Source organism: Rhynchophorus ferrugineus, unplaced genomic scaffold, assembly GCF_030347505.1.
Source record: "Rhynchophorus ferrugineus isolate W39M unplaced genomic scaffold, kcgeb_rfMv2 rfM2, whole genome shotgun sequence".
NCBI lineage: Eukaryota > Metazoa > Arthropoda > Insecta > Coleoptera > Curculionidae > Rhynchophorus > Rhynchophorus ferrugineus.
Genome location: NW_027472581.1, coordinates 14,835,238 through 14,856,178, shown reverse-complemented (window position 1 = coordinate 14,856,178; position 20,941 = coordinate 14,835,238). Strand labels below are relative to the sequence as shown.

At 33.3% G+C, this 20,941-nt stretch overlaps 2 protein-coding genes across 9 annotated transcripts in view; one reads left to right on the top strand and one right to left on the bottom strand.

Moving 5' to 3' along the window:
- Window positions 1-12,742, top strand: part of msi (RNA-binding protein musashi) — a 278,252-nt gene extending 265,510 nt beyond the window's left edge. For all 7 annotated transcript variants that reach the window (XM_076395651.1, XM_076395652.1, XM_076395654.1 and 4 more), the window contains 4 exons: window positions 6,407-6,665; window positions 6,726-7,082; window positions 7,166-7,431; window positions 8,921-12,742. In XM_076395651.1, coding sequence (XP_076251766.1) covers window positions 6,407-6,665; window positions 6,726-7,082; window positions 7,166-7,431; window positions 8,921-9,161 — 1,123 coding nt within the window. In that variant the 3' untranslated portion in view covers window positions 9,162-12,742. The remainder of the gene's footprint in view (window positions 1-6,406; window positions 6,666-6,725; window positions 7,083-7,165; window positions 7,432-8,920) is intronic.
- The window catches only part of LOC143191017 (uncharacterized), a 34,705-nt gene that overhangs the window by 12,947 nt on the left and 817 nt on the right, over window positions 1-20,941 (bottom strand). Inside the window, exons 1-3 of one of the 2 annotated variants that reach the window (XM_076395657.1) lie at window positions 15,882-15,957; window positions 6,267-6,355; window positions 4,412-4,484 (exon numbers count right to left, since the gene is read on the bottom strand). In XM_076395657.1, coding sequence (XP_076251772.1) covers window positions 4,412-4,484; window positions 6,267-6,355; window positions 15,882-15,923 — 204 coding nt within the window. In that variant the 5' untranslated portion in view covers window positions 15,924-15,957. Of the gene's footprint in view, window positions 1-4,411; window positions 4,485-6,266; window positions 6,356-15,881; window positions 15,958-20,941 lie in introns of those variants that run through there. The other variant, XM_076395656.1, reaches the window with a different exon arrangement.

Below are 20,941 nucleotides of genomic sequence, written 5' to 3'. Positions count from 1 at the left end.
CTATAATATATTACTTCTATTCAAGCAATTTCGGAAACTACTATAAACCCTCGAAGTGTCCATCGAATCTTTCTTTAAAAAATGTAATTCATTTTAGTTGAAGCGTGAATCAGTTATGCAAATTCCAGGTTTTATTTGTTTTAATCAATATACTTTATTTTCATTTATTTGAAACATCTAGAGGATATTTGCCAGTCTATTTCCACATATTAAGTATTTCCGAAAGTCCAAAATAATTGTAGAAACAACAGATGGATCACAATAGTATACACTAGTTCCTAACTAAATATCCCTCTATTTTTAACTCCCATTCATTTATAAAATTCTATTCTGTTCATAACTAATATTCATAATGCTAACATTTGGTTAGAATTTAACCAATTTTTCGGAAATGAAAATACATTTTATCATTAATTAGAGAACGCTAAAATCGACCAACGCCATCTTGCGGCAACCGCAAGCATTTTAAACTGAACACCTCATAAATTATAATTGCCCCAGTCTTGTCGGGATTCATATTCGTGATAAAATCTCATTTCAATAAAATTTATCGCAAACACATAATGGTTACTATGCCAGATACAGTTATAACACGCCATATTATAATAGACCGTGGAAAGCCAACGGGGCCTAAGAGATTGTTAAAAATAGAGACACTTCAAACCGATGTGGAGGAAATGATTCTGATTCAGAAAAAGGAAAAAACACGCAAATTAGAAAACGTTAGAAATTAGAAATATCTATTAAAAAAATATTACGTAAGCGAAGTGACCCAAAAACTTTCAGGCGACAGAACATTGACTAAATATCAATTATTCGAGTTTATTGATTTTTGGGAAGACGATGTTTTGGCTCGGCTATATCGAGACATATACCAGTTAAGTCGTTAGTAGGGATATCGGACGCCCAGAAAAATACTAAAATATCGATTTCGATATTTCGATAACAATAAACAACCAGAAAAAATATTGATACCTTTAAAATTAAGTATTGGTTTTAAAAGTATATTAAAAAGAATTAAAAGGTTTTTAAAATGTAAGGTACAAATATCGATTTTTTTGCACCAATTAGAAAGAATATTAATATATATTTTAAAAAGTAACCATATTTTTAATAAACCTTATATATCGATATATCGATATTTTTTGGCATCCCTATTCGTTAGGCGCGTTTGACCAAGCCATTGATAAACGATAACTATGTGTAGGGACCGCGAATTCATTTTGATGTTTTTTTACCGGCGTAACATTTTCCCATCTCTCTGGCATGTTACGGATTCTGCTTGGAAATAACACTTGTATCTTGATGGTACCCATGGCAATCGATCAAATTTTTCTCATGTTAAGATTTGTACTGAGGACATAAAATTCGATGGGACAATATCTGGCGAATATGGAGGATGAGTTGATGGTTAAAATGCAGATTTTGGACTCTGAATATTCGATGAATTCATTAATCATACATTTTAACTATTAATTCTTAGCAAATCACTTGAGGCAAATTGACAATAAATAAAAACCTAATATTGTACAGTGTCCGATATACAAGTTACACGATATAGTTTATATATCGATACATCCATCACAATTAATTCACAATAACAAAATATTTTAAGATCAATTAGTTTACCACACGCTTTAAAAACATAACTAACACGAATATTGAAAGACAAAACATTCTAATTACCATAAATATAATAACGATCCACATTGTTCCTTTTTATATATAAGTTCATTCATTGGAAATTTCAAACAACTCACATTTTAAATAACTAAAAGAAATAGTCGTAGAAATAGTATAGAAAAGATAAGTATTTAAAAAACTAATGTATAACCAATGTCAAAATTGACAAATGGACTTTTAAGTATAATGATAATTAATATTTCACATTCTTTATATATAACTTGACCATCATTGGAAATTTCATCATTCGTACTTCAGATAACTAAAAAATAGTCGAAAACAACAAACAATCGAAAGACAAAACCTAAGAATGTCAAAAATGACGGAAATATATTACCTTCGAAAATTAATTATTGATTTTACTTAATTTCTTATCTAAAATATAATAACAGGAAATATATTTTCAGTATAAATTATCGATAAATAAAAATAGACAAAGTACGCACACTCTACATTTAAAGCTACGTTTTCCTATTGACAACTCACCATTTATCCGACACAACCTCTAATTACGTACTTCGAAATATAGATGGAAATTTTTCTTTCATAATTAAGAGACCCGATTCTAAAAATAACCGATAATATCTAATAATAACGCAAAAGAAGCTTATGAAAAATAAATACACATCGATCGATTAGCATGAGAATACTCATCAAGACAGCTACGTTCATGCAACCCAGATAACCGATTGATTCAAGGACGTATTCGTGCCGGTTATTCGAACGGTTTAAAACCAGAGACGGGGAGACAGTCTCGATATCGATCAAACGACCGGGCGAAATTCCCTACACCCTTCCCTGCTGGGAGATGGCAAACGTTTTCAATATTCCGGCAGCCGTATACCCACCTAACCTACAAAAAGGGACCGTAAAACGAGGAACGGCGGGTCGAAGCAAGGGGGGAGGGGAGTGATTCATTCCTCCCCCGAAATAAGTCGCATTGTTCACAGATGGTATGAATCATTGACGAAACGTTAATCAATACATTCCGTGTTGAGAGAACTGTGGTTAGTTTATATAACGGAAAACAAAATGAAAAGCAATTCATACTAAGTATAATTATGCTATAAAAAGTTTATATCGTTTACCGCGTAAAACAACGAAGAATTGAGGACGTGCAAAATGAATTGAAAATACTAGTAAAAACACACCAACCTATTATTATCGACACCACTAGTATCATTGTTGGAATACGATCAATAACCCTATAATTACAGTAGGTGAAAGTGAAAATCCGATTATTTGAGGTTAGGATGACCGTCCCACAAAATTCTCTGGTTCTAACTAACATTCTACGTCTCCTGATTGCGGTTACTATTATAACAGTGCATCAACAAAAATTAATACGGTTTTCGAAACATTTACGTGTAAGTATCTGCATGTCCCAGTGTGTACGCGTAACGCCTCAAACTATCACTTTCATCCGCCGGCCGATAGAGGGCAGCACTCCCGACCCCGACGTGGCCCACTATCGACCCGTGGGAGTGACAAACCCGAAGCAACAATGGACGTTTCCAAGGACGGCGTATTTTTGTTTCTGGGTTTCCGTTGGGGTACGACAAATTCACAACGATATCTAAATAAAATGTGCCAGTCCGTCTTTTTTCTACTATCTACTTTATTTATCTAGTTAAATACATAGAAAGCTGTCTAAAAATAAACACAAAATAGAACAGGAGGTTTCAGGGTGTGTATTGGGGTGTGTGTGTATTTTTGGTGGTGCACGGTATAGGTCTACGTGAAGAATATACATTTGAATCTAACAGATCTATGGGGGAGGGGTGGGGGTAAACAACGAAGGAACAAAGAATGTCCCTTTAAGAGAGATCTAACGAGTATACACTACTCTAAAAATAACAAACGAAAATAATAGTCTCTAGGATCTACTGAAGCCGTAGACTTGGGGCTGCTCCTCCCTGAGAGTGTCGTCTCGGTCCCGCGTCGGTAGATCACTGGTGGTTAAATTTTTTACTACACTGGTTCGACGATGTGCGGCCCCAGCTCTGGTCATGTCCCGCATCAGCAGTAACTCTAAAACAGTACTGCTGTGACAGGACAATATCAGAGCCGGAGGACCGTGGAAGACTGCGACGACGACGATGATGATGATGATGTTGGTAGTTGGTAATAAGGGACAGGCTGTGACGGCGCGCGGGCTAGAGCGGACGCGTCGCGACGCTATCCGAACGATGACTGAGGGGCGTCGAGGGCGATGCGCGTTCAACCCCGTGGGTGCTCAGCGAACGTCATGGCAACGGGTGCGCCCGCTGTTGCCAGATCGGCACTTTTCGAAAATTCATTTCGTTACCAGAAGGACTCTAACATTTGTTCGATTAATGCATAAGTTATTATATCAATACATAAACAAAATTATTAACAAATTCTGTACATTTTAATAAACCAATACACTAAAAATCTGTTCAGAAATTCAGGCTTCTACACTATTTTGTACTATTGCACTATCGTATTCTATTTGAATAGCATGTACGATTTTTTATACAAAAAAACGTTATAGTCAGTACTTCACTATATTATCAACACCAAGCCGCGAACTTGAACATCAAAAATTGTTACAACAATAAAAAAACCAAAACCCTGTAAGTTTCCCCGGTTCTCTGCCGAGAGCGACGATCTGGCAACGCGGCCCGATCGGCCTCACCTCACATCACTAATGCATGTGCACGCGGATCGCGCGCATCTCCACGAGAAGGAAAATATTGATCCTTACCTTTCTGTTGACCGGTTCGAGGAGCAATTCCGTCAGCTCGCCCTGCTGCTTGCTCTTGATGCCGTGCCTGCTCCTGCGAAACCAAACAGATGAACCTACAGGATGGGGCGCACTTTTTCGATTGCTCGGACTTCGTAAGCCACCAGCGAGATCGAATCTAGAGCGTGATGGTGCCGATTTCTAACTTTTTATCCCGGTCATCGAAGAACGAACGGCGTAATGTCGAATTCTAGACGCCTTTATATATCGATAATTTTTAGAGAACAATATGTTCCAAAGAGTAGTAGTCTTTTTTTATATATATTTATATAAATAAGGATCTTTAAGTACTGACAGTCCCTTAGCCCAACAGTAGTTTTGAATTATTTTGTTAATATATAGAATAAAAGTTTAACATCATTCATATTCGTGAACCTTTGTCGAATATCCAAAATAGAATGGCCTATCTCTAAAAATTGCAGATTTCCGTTATATTTATGATATTAATGGAATTTATCAATTTTTAGAAAACAACATATTCCAAACAGTAGTCTTATAACTTTTTATATATATTTATTTAAATAAGGATCTTTAAATACTGACACTCCCTTAGTCCAACAGCAGTTTTCAATTATTTTGTTAATATATAGAATAAAAGCTTAACATGATTCATGTTCGGAAACAAAACATTTCTTTAAAATTTTCTCAAATATCCCACAATATAAAGTTAAATAAACACACTCACTACCTTTGTTGAATATCCAAAATAGAACTAAATTATATCTACATTCAAAACAAAAAAATGCAGGAAACTTTAGTGGCCAATCACTAAAAATTGTAGATTTTCGTTATATTTATGAGAAAAATGGAATTTATCAATTTTTAGAGAACAATATATTCCAAACAGTAGTCGTATCATAACTTTTTTTATATTTATTTAAATAAGGATCCTTAAGTACTGCCACTCCCTTAGCCCAATAGTAGTTTTCAATTATTTTATTAATATATAAAATAAAAGCTTAACATCATTCATATTCGGAAACCAGACATTTCGTTAAAATTTACCCGAATATTCCACATTATAAAGTTAAACAAACACACTACCTTTGTCGAATATCCAAAACAGAACTAATTTCTATCTACCCTGGAAGTCAAAAATGCAGGAAACTTTAGTGGTGATTATAAAATTCTAGATTTTAGCAAATTATATGGAGAGAATCGGCCTAGCAGTTTGAAATATTTAATAATCTGTGGTCAGGCTTCCCAAGTCTTACTCAGCCTCCAATATTCTTTTTTTATACATGTAGACTAATAAGTACATTGCAAATATTCACTGTATTAAATAAAATATTTGAGTAGTTTAAAAAATTAATTTGCTAGAGATGAGTTCCCTTAAAAAAATCTTGGAATATCTACTAACCTAATTTTATCTTCTTTCAATTTAATTTTCAAAATTCCCATTTTGGTTATGTGCATATTTCGGCTACTAGATACTAATTTAACATAGAATGCTCTATAAAAGGTATTTGGTATTTCTTCCATAACTAACAAGAAAACTCAATGTTATTGAATCTCGAAAATTATTAATAAAAAGACACTGACTCGTTCAATAAGTTTTATTATATACGGTAATATCGTATTTAAATTTAATATAGCAAGATTCCCACACCTGAGTAAAACGCTGTGTTAATAAAATGTATTTAATTGAGCAATTAATTTATTAGTATGGCTCCTCCTACGTAACGGTCTAATTTGGATCTAGTTTCATGTCATTAACGAAACACCTGGCACTCCTTTATCCACCGAGTGTTATATTTTATGATTGTAATTGTAATATTTTAACAAAGAGTTGTATAGCGATATTAAAAACACTTACAAAACTACATCGGTTCGTTGAAATCCTTTGATAGTACAAAACGCCATCCAACAGCAGTCGATGAAAGCTAACGTAGCCACCGGAATCACCTGAAAAAATGAAAATCCGTAAAAAACTAATTATCCGTTTTTTGTTTTCAGTGCGACTATGGGTGATGGGAACGGTCTTCTGGACGCGCACCATCATGACGTCCAACTGGTGGCAGTCAATGGCTCCAATTCCGGTTCGAGTGGTAGAAGCACTCCGAATGGACAAAACGGAACCAGCACAGATCCGGCATCAGGCAAATTATTTGTCGGTGGTCTAAGCTGGCAAACGTCAATTGAGAAATTGAAAGAATACTTCGGTATGTTCGGTAATGTTACCGATGTCCTCATCATGAAGGACCCTGTTACACAGGTAAGACTAATCTTTGTAGCTTCCTTTCGTATCATACTCATTCTTACGTTTCAATTTTAGAGGAGCCGTGGTTTTGGCTTTATCACTTTCTCGGAACCCTCCAGCGTCGAAAAGGTCCTCAAAGTACCCATTCACACACTGGACGGCAAAAAGATCGATCCAAAACACGCCACCCCCAAAAATCGACCGAAACAACCCAACAAGACCAAGAAGATATTTGTAGGCGGTGTGAGTCAGGACACATCAGCCGACGAAGTTAAAGCCTATTTCAGTCAATTTGGTAAAGTGGAGGAAACCGTCATGCTGATGGACCAACAGACGAAGAGACATCGTGGTTTCGGTTTCGTTACCTTCGAGAACGAGGATGTAGTTGACCGTGTTTGCGAAATTCATTTCCACACAATTAAGAATAAAAAGGTAATTTTTAACACCGGTATATTGCAGTGCTGAACTTATACTTGCAGAAAATGCTTATTCACTATTGTGTTTCTATTTTGTAGGTCGAATGCAAGAAAGCACAACCTAAAGAGGCTGTTCAGGCCAACGCCCAACTTCTGGGAAAGAGGCTGATGTTAAGTGGCTTAGGGATGAGAATGGCTGCACCGGTAGCTGGTGCGGTTGCTGCAGTAAATCCACTAGCGGCCGTTCAACCGCTTGCTCATGTTCAAGCTGCCGCGGCCGCAGCCGCCGCAGCACAAGCTCAAAATGCAGCTGTAGCTGGTTATGGAAAACTATTTACCGCTTTTCCTCATTTAGGAAGTTACAGGTAGGTCATTGATATGTGACATAAATTCAGACCTCTGTTAAGGAGGACTTTTTATTATTATTATTATTTTTTATTATTTAATTATTACATTGTTACTAGTCTTTGTCTTTGTCTTTATGCTAACTTAAATCTAGGTGTAGAACTAGGAGGACCCATCGGCCCTATCTCAGTCTCTGGTGAAATAATGTTTGTACATGTTACTAGTATTTGGGTGCACCCACAATACCTCTCAGGACTTTGTTCTGAAATTTTTTTATTTTATTTATGTTACTCTTTGCAGAACATCCTCAGAATTGAATATCCATATAGGTTTCAGTATTTACTTATATAATAGCAATTTATTATGTACTGATAATTGTGATTTTCTTCCATTTAGCCAGTACATTTTCCTAAATTTCAATTCCAGTTCTTTTCTTCTTTATATGTTCCTTCAGGCGAAGTTTTGCATCAAGATTCAGTCCGAGATATTTAGCGTTATACTATATGGAATGAAAGTACTATTTAATGTTATTGGTGCTTGTATGGTCTGTTTGTAGGTGAACTGCACATGCACAGATTTACGTTCATTAATTTTATTTTTATTTATATTGTCACTTGCCTGTTATAATTTTTGTGAGGCTTTTTCACGATTGTCACCGACAGCTATAATCGCAGTATCATCAGCAAATGTAGCCATAATAGTATTCTCCATTTATGGTATATCACAAGTGTAGAGTAGATAAACCATTGGTCCCAGTACACTTCCTTGCGGTACACCTGCTTTAGATTATTTTATTGTAGAGTAAACTTCTTCTTGTTTGACTCTAAACATACTGGTTGTAATGTACGATTTTAATAGCTCGGTGTGTTGTTTTGGTAACATTTTCTGTAGTTTATGAACAAGGCTTTCATTCCAAACCTTATCGAAGGCTTGTGCTACATCTAAGAATATAGCTGAGCATACTTTTTTACTTTCGTAGGCTTTTTCAGTAACATTTGTTATTCTGTGGACCTGGTCAATAGTTGAACACTTGTTAATAAACCCAAAAATTATATTGTTCAGTTTAGTATAGTAGTAAATGTATCGAAGGTGAGCCTGTTCCTCATAACAAATCAATAATAAAAGCGAATTTGACTTTTCAATTAAGAAAAATATTTTTACATTTGGTAATTTATTTCTATGAATGGATATTTGTTTAGTACCTTTATGTTTGGCTGGAATCTTGTAAGATCTTCGCACTCATAATCTAAAACTAGTTATCTTTTAGAAACTCTAACCGATATTTTTAAACATTATAATTCCATTGATTCTTTGCCATATTACATATTATTTAAATAACTATATATATAACGAAAAAACGGATATGAAAATATTTGAAATGATTCCAAACCATATAATTATCAGGAAGAAAGAACCTTGTCAACTTGTTACCAATATTATGAATTACTGACTAGATTTGTTTCGTTATGTATTATATTATATTAATTTTGAGTATGTGTTTTTTTTCAGATATTCGCCTTATCCCATACCCACCGTTGGAGGTGGTGTTGGAGCAGCCGCTGCCGCTGCCGCAACAGCAGCTGCAAACCCGGCCCCTGCACCCGCTGCTGCCGCTCCACCTGCCGCTGCAGCAGCCATGCCTCAGGTAGCTCCCAGCGCCTACCAAGGCTATAACCTCACAAATGTGGACATGTCTAGCTTCCAAGGGGTGGACTGGGGATCGATGTACGGGGTCGGCATGTACGTCTAAGGGGCGCGTGCTCCCCATCGACCACCTCGAACGGCAGCAAAACAAACAAGACTTAATATTTCTCGCTCATGTTATCTCATCTTGACGATAATTTTGCTTAAGGACTCTATTAAAAAAAAGGTATATATAGAACGGAGGTGTGTTTTGCCTCTATTGTTCCTAATTTATTGGAGTATCTTCTTATTTTATAATTTCTGGGATGGCATCAGAAAACGACGTATAGTATGGTATGCCTACCTATGTTATTCTTAAGTGTAGTAGTAGGGGAAGTTGTGAAGGGCCATTCTTGTCCTTTTCCTCCGCTACCGGTAACGCCCTCGATGGAATCTCGTTTTTGCGATGATGCCCCAAGAGGCATTAAGCAATAACTCGCAATAATCAGTATTAATTTATGCGTAAGGCAAGAGACGAATCCAGAATAAAATTGGCAATAATCATCATACCTGAAGAGGTAATGTCCTGGTTGTGTTCTCAAGTACTTAACCCTTAAGTCCGGTACTTAAACATTTTCGGTTTCAACTCGCTAGAAACAGGATCTATCCAACAAGTATAAACAGCAATAATTCCCACTACAATTATACTATTAATTTTTTTTCATATATGTTATATCAACAATCCTACCAGCCTTCAAATTTACCAGTACAAATATTCATTGGTAAAGAAATTACTTAGATATTTGAGAAATTAAACAGATCCTGTATAACAATTTTTATACAGCTTATTTCAGAAAATTTTGCTCTGTATTTGAAATGCCTATCTACTACATAATGGTAGTAAAAATTGGAAATTAAGTCACAATATAGAAAAATATATTTCTTCATATATGGGGTTCTTCTGGCAGACGATGTATAAATATTGTTTTCATGTCTTTTCAGGAGTTTTGATTTGTTATCGAATTAAAATTACCTTATCGACTGCCCTCTTTACGTGAATGATATAACAAACCAAATCCCAGTTAATGATATTAAAGGACAAAACATATATATCTGATAGATCTCATGATATTTAGTTTATAAATGTTCGTGTTATATTTTCATTCGTTAGGCTAGTTGCAAAAAGGTAAAAGGGCAAGCAAAAGGGATAAGGCGTCTCTTTCCTTGTATTCTCTAGTATTACGAAATTAACTAATATGTTGTTGTTAAGCAATTGAGTGCATTCCACATCATGTAAAGTATTAACCACCGATATGTGTTGGTGTTCTCACTATCTAATCCGTTAACTGTTAACTAAGAATGTGCAGCTTTCGCCGCAGCTTGCCTTAATCGATTTGTTTATGCAGATCTAGTCAATTCAAAATTCCGGAACAGAAAATCCTAATTGGATGTGGCATGGGGCGTCGAACGTTCTCGTCTTCAAAATACTCCTGTTCTAAAACCTGAAAACAACTCAACAAGAGACTTTCGATGTCAAAATTGCCCGTTCCAACGACAAACTAACACCTAAATCCACAGATCCCACATTCCAAATAGTTGTTTGCGCTTTGCCACATTTTTTAACAAGACAGAATGTTTAACGCGATCTGCTCTAAAGTCAGGGCACTTTCGTTTCGATTTGTGATTTGCGGACCAATGCGTCTTCAGTCGCGCCTTCTGGCACGACATCTTGATACTAAGAGCACAATAACTTCTTATCTTAATCTCCACATTTTGTTGGCTTTATTATTTTACTAATTTTTTACAGGCTGATAGAATTAGTGGAATAATAGCACGCCTGGGTTTAGCTAGATGAAATATAGCTAGATTATGTACCAAATGTTTGTGACTTTTAGTATATTTATCGTACTGCCAGCAGTTAAAATAATCAGACTAACTGTTTTTGGTTGTGGTCTTCAGGTCATATTAATCACACAAACATTTGATGCGCTATCGATGAGCCCCACGAACAATAACACACAAAAATAGGACGAAAGTATTTTGCTCTTAGTTAGCGTCGCTCATAAGATATTTGTAAAACTGTTCATAATGTTCTTTGACTTGTTAGGATTAAGATTTACAGGTAAGCCGTTGGCTCAGTCTTGTGATAGTTATTAGGCAGTCATACGCTTACCCATCCCCATCCCCCTTTCCACCAACTAGGGTAAAACGAAATGTATCATTTATATTAAACTGTTTTTACTGATTAAGCTTTAATAATCCGTTCGTTTTCGATACGACGAGACACAGAACAAAATTAGTTTGCAGCTATCGAAAAAGACTTTTATTTTACTTAAGCATGCGTAGGTTAAGTACAAAGTATTTTTTCTTTTATTCAAATACTGTTGATAGTTTTGCTTTTACCCTACTATAGTGCCGCGTCACGTTCAACTCCAAACTATTTTATTTCGAGTTCTTTAATGAAAATATTTGTGACGGCGTTGTCTTAGTGCCAAATGTATATCGCAGAGTTGAACGTCACGTGAAAAGTTGTTTCCTTTATGTATTCGTTATATAGAATCCGACCAGTTAAACGCCACAGTGGATATATATCAGAAACCAAAATGAATATGTTATCAACAATAAAAATATCTTCAAATTTTGAACATAATTTCGAATTCACAAAGTATTTGTAAACTTTTTTAATTCGACATTCATTCTATTTTTTTATGCAGAATATATTAAACTCCTTTAATCCTTAAAAAAAATTTAAGTTTAAAACCATTCATTATCATTGATTTAGAAACAACTGTAGAAAGGATAAGATGTAGAAGGAAAGGAACATAGTGGAACAATATGGATATAGTGTGTCAGTGTCTATCAACTAATTGTTTACAAAAATAATTATAAATTAAATAATGACTTTAGTAGGTAAAAGATGTTATTTTGTTTTCATTCGTATTCTGGTTGCATAGCACTGCCTAGTACTGAGACTGAAATATGACAAAGGTGTCAGTTACATTTGTCAAAGTAAATATTTCATTAAATATTTATAGGCATATTATGAAACTTAGTAGTGTTATATTAATCAGTAAGAACTGTGTAATATATTTCAATCTAACAAAACGTAAGACAAAATCCATTTTGGTTTTTGAAACTGTCACCCTGGTCGTTTAATTGAACGGTTCATATATTATCGTTTCTTTTCGATAAAGCAATAAGCGTTGTGAAAACAAAATAATTAAAAGAATAAACCCAAGAATGTACCCTCTATTTTTGTATTGATTGTTAAGTCGACAAATAAATGCTCATTTGTATATATTTCCGTATTTTCTTAGAAAAAGTTAATAAATGAAAAGAGAGGGTCTGTATCTTTTCGTTTTAAGACGGATGGTCTCGATCAAAAACCAAGTATTCTAGATATTATCCATTCGAAATAATTAACTTGTTATGCATCGGCTGGTTTTTCAATTGACGTTAGGCGACGACTGTGCCCTAACGCTCAGTCGGGGAACCAGTCTTAGATTAGACTTAAATGTTTAGATATTTTGCCCTATGTATCTTAAAAGTTACTGTAGGAATACTGAGTACTGTGTAAGTTTTTTAAATATAGTGACTAGTGTTAGAGTAGTACGTATTTCTATGTGTAGTTTAGAGCGACTGAGTGTCGCGTTTGCACTTGTAGTAGAGCCGTTACGAAATAAAATAAAGTAGTTTCATAAAGTAGAACTTCTGCTTGATCAATTCCTAATTACTGCGCTTCATTACGGATTAACCCGCCTTTAATTTACATATATATATATATTGAATTAGCATTAGGTTCTCTAACAATTAATGCAGGTGTGTGTTTTGTACATACATACGTCATGTGATTCTCATTATCTCGTAGGATTATTAGAAAGACTAGTAAACTCCATCCCTAACCTCTATATAACCAAAACAACAAAAAATTAGAAATCATCAATCACCCATTTTCGAAATCTTTTCACATCATCATTTCACACGATTTTACCGTAGATTGTGTTTGTGTCTTTATAATCTTAAAAACTAATCCTGCATTAATTTTCGAGCAACCCCATGAGTGTTTTTATGAACGAAGAAATTCATTCAGCTGTTTTACAAACACTTCTGATACGTGTGAATTTTGTTTGTGTTTCTTTTTACTTGGACACTACTCACCTAACATCTATCCTTGTTTGAGTATTTATATTTAAAACTTGAATTTCATCAAAAAGCTCCATGAACATTAGGCTAAAATAGGATACTGAGTGCCAACCCATTTATTTGTTATATAAATTAGATTCTTTTGATTTGAAAATCTACAGTTCAATAGCTGTTTGAAGAGTTGTTCAAAATATATAGTAATGCTTCTTGAGGCCATGCATATTCCAAAACATATATTATTTGTATCTGCTGTGTTAAACAATATAAACTGTGATAATTATGATAATTGATTGGAAACAACTCAGATTAGGAGCTTAAATCTAATAGAAAAACTCATGGTCTTTTTACAAAATCATTGGATGAGATGATTAAATTGAAATATCCTATTTAGTCTATTGTTTCAAGTAAAGAAACAATATCAATATAAGTTCAAAAGGATCAATACACGTAAGTATTTCAACTTTATTTCCTTTTAAGCTCCTTTTATAATGCCTAGTGTCAGTGCTTATTACCTTTTTCTTGTTAGCATCGTTTTAAATCAAATATTTTCTGCACTACCTAATGTTCAAATTTTGATTCCAAAGTTTCGGTTTTGTTTGCTATGTATTAAACTGTTTTATTCTTATTTATATTAGCAAATTATTATTGTTCTTAGATCATAATAACCTAAATTAAAGGTAAATTGCAATGGCACTAAAACTATCTATGTATCTTGGATTGGCGAGAAAATATCTTCCAGTGTTCTGGTCTATTTTTGAATGTAAGATCAATTTTTATCATAGCAAAATTATAGAAAAAGGAAATAATTTCTTGTCGACAGACTATATATATTTGTCAACAATCAAATGCGAAAATGAAACCTGACTCATAAAGGCCTAAAAAGTGAAATTTGGAAATATAGAAAATATTTTTGATGTATTTTATCATAGTTCTGCTTTCAAACTTTTTATATTTGTAACGTACTCTTGAATCGAACGAAACACCTATCAATTCAACTTTCTAGTCTCTTCACATTACTGTGATAAATTGTTGTTAATAGTTTGCACGGTTTTTAGGTGAACACTTACATCCGTGCCTTAAAATTTGACCAAAAATTACATTGAAGCTTCGGATTTGCACACAATCTATTTTTGAGGTTGATGAAAATAAAGACATAGATATTTTCCAGAAAAACAAAACCTTCTGTGATCAGATCATCATATTTAAAAATGATCTATTATTATAGATGCAGGGGAAGAATATTCTCCTATACAGTTTATTTGAAATGTTGATGAAAAGTTAAATAAAATGAATATTTTAAATGGTAGCACTGATTGAATAGACTGTATACGGAGTTATCAGTGTTGAAGAGAACCATCGTTGAAGAAATATCAACTCCCTTCACCTTTTTTGACACAATGTGATAGCCGCAACTGACAATACAGACTCCACTCTCAGTTATCAGTTAACCAGACTTGTCACTAACTTTAACTAGCTGTTAGACTAGATGTGTTCGTCGCCTGTCAATGTGTATATGCCGTAGAGAGAGGGCTTAGTTTATAACAAGACAGTAATAATTTAGACAAGTAATCTAGTTAGAATAGAGAAACAAACGAAAGAGTATCACTTTCGAAACGTACGCAATACTTAGGCGTAGATCGTAGTTTGACAGATTGTGTATAATCACGAAATTGCCTTGTTGTCTTCCTGATCGTTGTAATCATTGGTGATATAGGAAACCGATTTACTATAAATTATTAAGAGATATTTAGATGTTCTGTTCTGATACTAGCAATAAACTGTGATTCGAGATATTTGCATTTAATGACAACAACAACATTCCTAATTTACATTCTACATCAAATTCTACTGACATCGTCTATCGAGCGTTTGTCAGTTTATAAATTGACGTTTAGAACTAAGTCATGTTTAAGTAAATCAAAATATTGTATTCCAGAAACTTGTAGGTTGTACAGAATGACCTTAACTATAATATTTATTAAAATTAAGTAATAAACATTCTCATTTACCATATCAACGGTTTGTATAAATCGGTCTAAAAATATATATTAATATTATTATAGTTATGTGTTAAACTATATTAAAGTTAGTTATTTCATTCTGGATAACTTAATCTTTCTTATTTCACAATAAAACATATTTTGGTGTATTTATGTAAATATATCTTTAACAAGAATGAGATATTGCGAGAAATTATCTAATATATAAAAATATAAAATAAAAAATCAATCGTATACATAGTTTATCATCCTGTAAGATGATTTTAAAATAATTTAACGTACGTATAATCAGTAAAAGTTTTCTAACTCTATGTAACTGAGATTAAATTAAATATATTTCAATACACCAAACAAAAAACAAAATATTAGTCATATCCGAGACCAAAACAAAAATAAATCCAACGAACCAAATCTATTTTTACGAGGATTAAAATGCATTGACGGTCTGACTGCAGAAGTTTAGGTTACCTGTTTTGTATGACAGTTTCGCTTGGACCGTCAGATAAATAAATGAAAATATAAATTTTTTTGTACATAAAAAAATTGAAACCTAATATTTATCATTGTTAATCCCTATTTATATAGCCGAATGGATGATTTTTGTGATGTACAAATATACGGTACCTTTAGAGATTAAGTAGATTTGTATCAATAAATTATTAAAAATATTGGAGTGTCTATTTATTTGTCCCCAGAATATTTACCTCTAGATCAGAATATTTGAAGGATGCCGTAATGGAATACATAATCAAATACTTTACACTTTGAACTAAGAATTCATAAAAAATATGAGGCTTAAACATTAGTGCATTATTTTGATATTGACAGCGCTAAGGTTATATCTGGATTATATTAAATTATTATTTTGTCATTTTTATTTCAGTGTACGTCAAAGAACGGATGTCTTGGTGTAGGAGCATTGTTAGGTGAATAAATAAGGGTTGCTTTGAACAAAAAAATCCGATACTAGTTCAATAACATGAAATTAATTTAAAACGTCATAGCAAAATTGGACAACTGTCAACCTTTTTGTCTACTACCTAGTTGTGAATGAAGTAAGTGTAAATGTAGTGCATAGAAAAAATAGAAATTGCACCGTATAGGCGTCCTTGGGGAAATGTTTTGTTTAGTTCAATCAACTGTAGCGCTGCGATCGCAAATTGTGATTGGCTAGTAGATCAAATTGTGTGAATCAGCATTTTCTATGGGCGTCCATTTTTAAGTTTGTCGTTTGAACATTTTGGTTTCTGTTTAGATCAAGAAATCTTTGTCTTATGTTGTGCATATTTTCTGTTTTACATTAATTATTATGGAGTAATAATATAAAAATTAATGACAATGCGTCAGTGTAATAAAAGATGTAGTGTACCGGGGTAAAAATCTACTACGGAAATTAGACTTAGTTTCCCAAAGAATGATCTCGCTCCTATCCAAAAATGGGTTGATCAAGTAAATAGTAGTAAGTTACCTGGATAAACCACAATGCAAATATATCAACGTCATGGTGCCTGTCACGGACATTTTAATGAAAAATTTAGAATTACCCTTCCTTCACGAATAGGTATTAGGGTAAATGCATATCCAACATTGTTTTTATCAGATGAACATGTTAGATAACTTGTATTATTTTTTTAACTGGGAGATCTAGTACCACCTGAGGTTGTTAAATCACCAGTTGAGTCTATATTTTCAGTTCCAGAGAACTTTGCTCTGAGAAAAACAAGAGTCTAATATTGTATTTTAGTCTTATTTCAGGCTATTTAACAAAACTTCTGAAAAAGAGACAACATGCAATATTTGTCTACATTCTATATTAAGTAGTTCCACGGATTAAATATTTTAAAATCTAAATATCTTTAAAAAACACATAAATGTTTTGTGTTTCAACTGTACAATCCATAATGATTTTCAAGACCAAATTTTAAAAGTTTTTATGAGGTGTGATTGTATTTTTGGTTTAATGAAGTTAATGCAATATCAACAGGGAAGAATTTAAAGTTCACCTATGATATATTGAAATATCAAGATAAGAACTCTAATAGATCCCATAAAATTGATGGCACTAAACAAATATGGGAAGGCGTTATAGAAAAATTATAGATATTTTAATTTTGCCTAGAATAGAGTTCATAATTGTTTTTTTTTTGCTTTCTTTTTATATATATTTATATTATTTACACTTATGTATATTTGTATAGGATTTTATTTTAATAAATTAATTTTAAAAATTAAATTTGGTTTTCATTTTAATACTATTGGCCAATAAATATGACGTCACAAGGTTACTTACAGGTTTCTACATAACTATTTTAAACTAACCAATCAAATTCACGTTGTCAGCGCCGCCAATGATTGAACTAAGCAAAACTTTGCCCCACTACTTACCATTGCAGTTACACACCCCTGGTGTAGTGTAAGTAAGTGATAGTTAAGCACATGCGCACTGAAATAAAATGAATAATATTTCAATTTAGTTTGGTTATGTATGACTTTCATTGTTTACAGGCTTGTATTTCGTTGAAAAGTAAACTCAATGATATTCTTCCTCTTTGGAAAACAACTCATCGCCATGCTACTACTGTCATCAATATTTCAGGAAGATTAGAAAAGTTTAAAAATTAAAAACAAAAACAAACCTAACGAAATAATAGATATTTATTATGTTGCTCAAATGTACTAATATACCTTTCCACTAAATAACAAATGGGCTGAATAGTCCCAGGCCTAACACATAAATGACGCTTGTTTTATTGCATCCACCGCTTTTTCGAGTACTAACCTTCAAAAGAAAGCTGTTAAATTTTCATGACATTCTACTCATAAGTTTGTGAGTTATTGTGATAAGAGTGACACTACTTTGTTATTTTCAAAACAATGGAACAAAAAAAAATTCGTGTTTTAATTTGACACTGCCTCTTGATGTGAAAAAATACCGTTTAAGCGAAGCAATGAGTTGAATAGTGTAATAAGTACTCCACTCTATCAGAAACAACAATAAAACGCTGGTGTGCTGACTTCAAATGTGGTCGTAGAGACACCGATGATGCAGAAGGCAGTGAACGTCCAAATGAGTTGGTAATACCAGAAAACATAAAAACAATCCACAATATCGTTTTGAATAATCGAAAAGTGAAGTCACATGAGTTAGTTAACGTCGTAAAGATATCAAAATAACCTGTTATATTGCATGAGCATTTGACTATGAGAAAGCCCTGTTCAAAGTGGGTGCCGCGTTTGCTCACTGTTGGCCAAAAGTAATCTGATCACTCACCAGTTATTATAACAGTGAACTCAAATATTCTCAACAAAACAATTAGACAATTTAAAAATTTACAGCCAAAAAACCAGCAACATATATTATATTACTATAGTCTATCCAAAGTTTTTGTGTACATACGTCATCAAGATGTTTCATGTATTGTCTGCCGCAATTTGTAAATTCGTTTTAGAATCAGACAATATTTTCCTTATCATTTTATTGCAGTTAAAAAGAGACACAATGATGTCTGATAAGTTCGAACGTGTAACCGAACTAGCAAAGTCTGTCAAACGAATGCAAAATTCGTCAAAACAATGGTAATAAGAGATAAACCGGCAAACGTTATTTTAATGCTTTTCTTATTTCGGATCCCTGCTTATCTGATTCAAAATTTCTTGATTACTTGATTAAAATTAAATCGGTTACTTTGAACAGGAACGAGATAATGGAGCCCCCCTTTTGCCAGTAAAATTCATTAGAGGTAAGCATTTTTACTGTTACATATTAATTTGCTACGATTTTTATTGAAAATATTTTTAGCGTGTTGCAGCTGCACTGAATATTAGTATGAAATAAACATAGAAAATAACAGGATAAACTGAAAAATATGATCTTGAATTTCCGGAGGAGACTACAATGCAAAACATGTAATGTGGGGTTCTAGATTAATAACGGTGGTTGGATTTGGGTTCGCCGAAAGAGTTGGCATAGGTAGTGAGGTTCGAGATTGTGAGAGAGTTCCCGAAGTGTTTGAACTGTGGTAGCTTGAGGAGAAGTATTTAATGAGTTAATAGCCTGGCTACTTACCTGCAAAAGGCAGAGAATTGGTCAAAGCAATGAAGGCACATTAACTTACAGCATATTTCAACTGGTGAGCCAACATATTGGCCGTCAGATACAAATAAAATTCCCGATACCATAGACTTTTGTGCTACAAAAAATATTGACACCAAAACTTGCAAAGCTAAATCATGCTTCGATATATCATCTGATCACTCACCAGTTATTATAACAGTGAACTCAAATATTCTCAACAAAACAAAACCACCTTCTTTGCATAACACAACTAACTGGTCATTATTTAGAGATAAATTAGACAGTTTGTTATCACTAAATTTACCTCTGAAAACAGAAAGAGATACAGAAATAGCAGCAAAAAATATAACCAAATCTATACAAGAGGCTGCATGGTACGCAACACCTAATAGCGCGACATATTAAAAGTTTAATTATATTTCATCTATAATTAAACAAAAAATTGTCGAAAATAGATAAATGCGAAAAACCTGGCAACAAATCAGAAAAGGAGAAAACAAGAGATAATTCAACAAGGCCATAAAAGTGCTGAAAGAGCTAATAAACAGGGAACAAAATCAACAATAACAAAACGCAAACAGTTTGGACTTAAACTAAACCAAATGTATTGGCTGATAGGGCGTAAATCTAAATTATCATTAGATAACAAGGTTTTTCTGTATAATTCAATAGTTTGGACCAACTATTTGGACCTATGGTATTGAACTATGGGGTACTACTAGCAAATCTAACAGATATCCTCCAGAGGTTCCAGAATAAAGAGTTTCGAGTCATCACCGATGCCCCATAACGAATGTGATTCGGAGTGTTAGTGCGAAGTACACAGAAAGACCAAACAGTTAAATGTGGGCTATGACAATTACCCTGTCTAGCATAGGCTCAAACGCAAAATATCATACCGACTAATTAATAGACCCATAGTGTGAGATTTAATAATCTCTAGAATAAGCTAGAATAGTTTTTAGAATAAGTTAGGATTGACTTTAAAATAAGTTAGAATAGTATCTAGAATAAGATTTAGATTATAAGTTGTACAGAAGATCACTTACTGAAGTGAGTGAAATTGTGAATAAATGTTAGATAGATTGGAAATTAACAGCTTACTTATTCACTTGAATTAAACTTTCTGAATATAATATGAATGATGATACAATGATACAATTCTAAGATAGGGTGATGAGAATGGAAATAAGTAAAGGTGAATATATAATTAATATAAAATAACTGTAGGAAAAGGTATTGTAGAGTGTAAAAGATATGTGTGTAATAAAATATGTCAGGAGACAAAGAATAGTAATTGTTTTGCAGATATGGCAAATGCATTAAGGAGAATGCAGTGATTAAATGTAGTTTTATCAAGAATGATGTATACAGATAGTAACAGAACAAACTAAAGAGAAATATAGTAATATCATAATGACTTTACAAGTAAACACTGTACCGAACTATACAAGAACTAAGCGTAAAATGTAAATATGATCTCTAATGAAAGTAAAATATATTACTTGGATATACAGTTGTTAATTAGGTGGATTAGGCCTCCAGCGGATACAACTATAAACGCACCTAGAACTCTAACTCATAGGTGATATGGAAAAGAGTTCAATGTAAATATTTTCAAAAACAACTCTAACCTACAAAATATTATAACTGTGTACTTAACTGTAGTGTTCAGTCATTTGATAATAT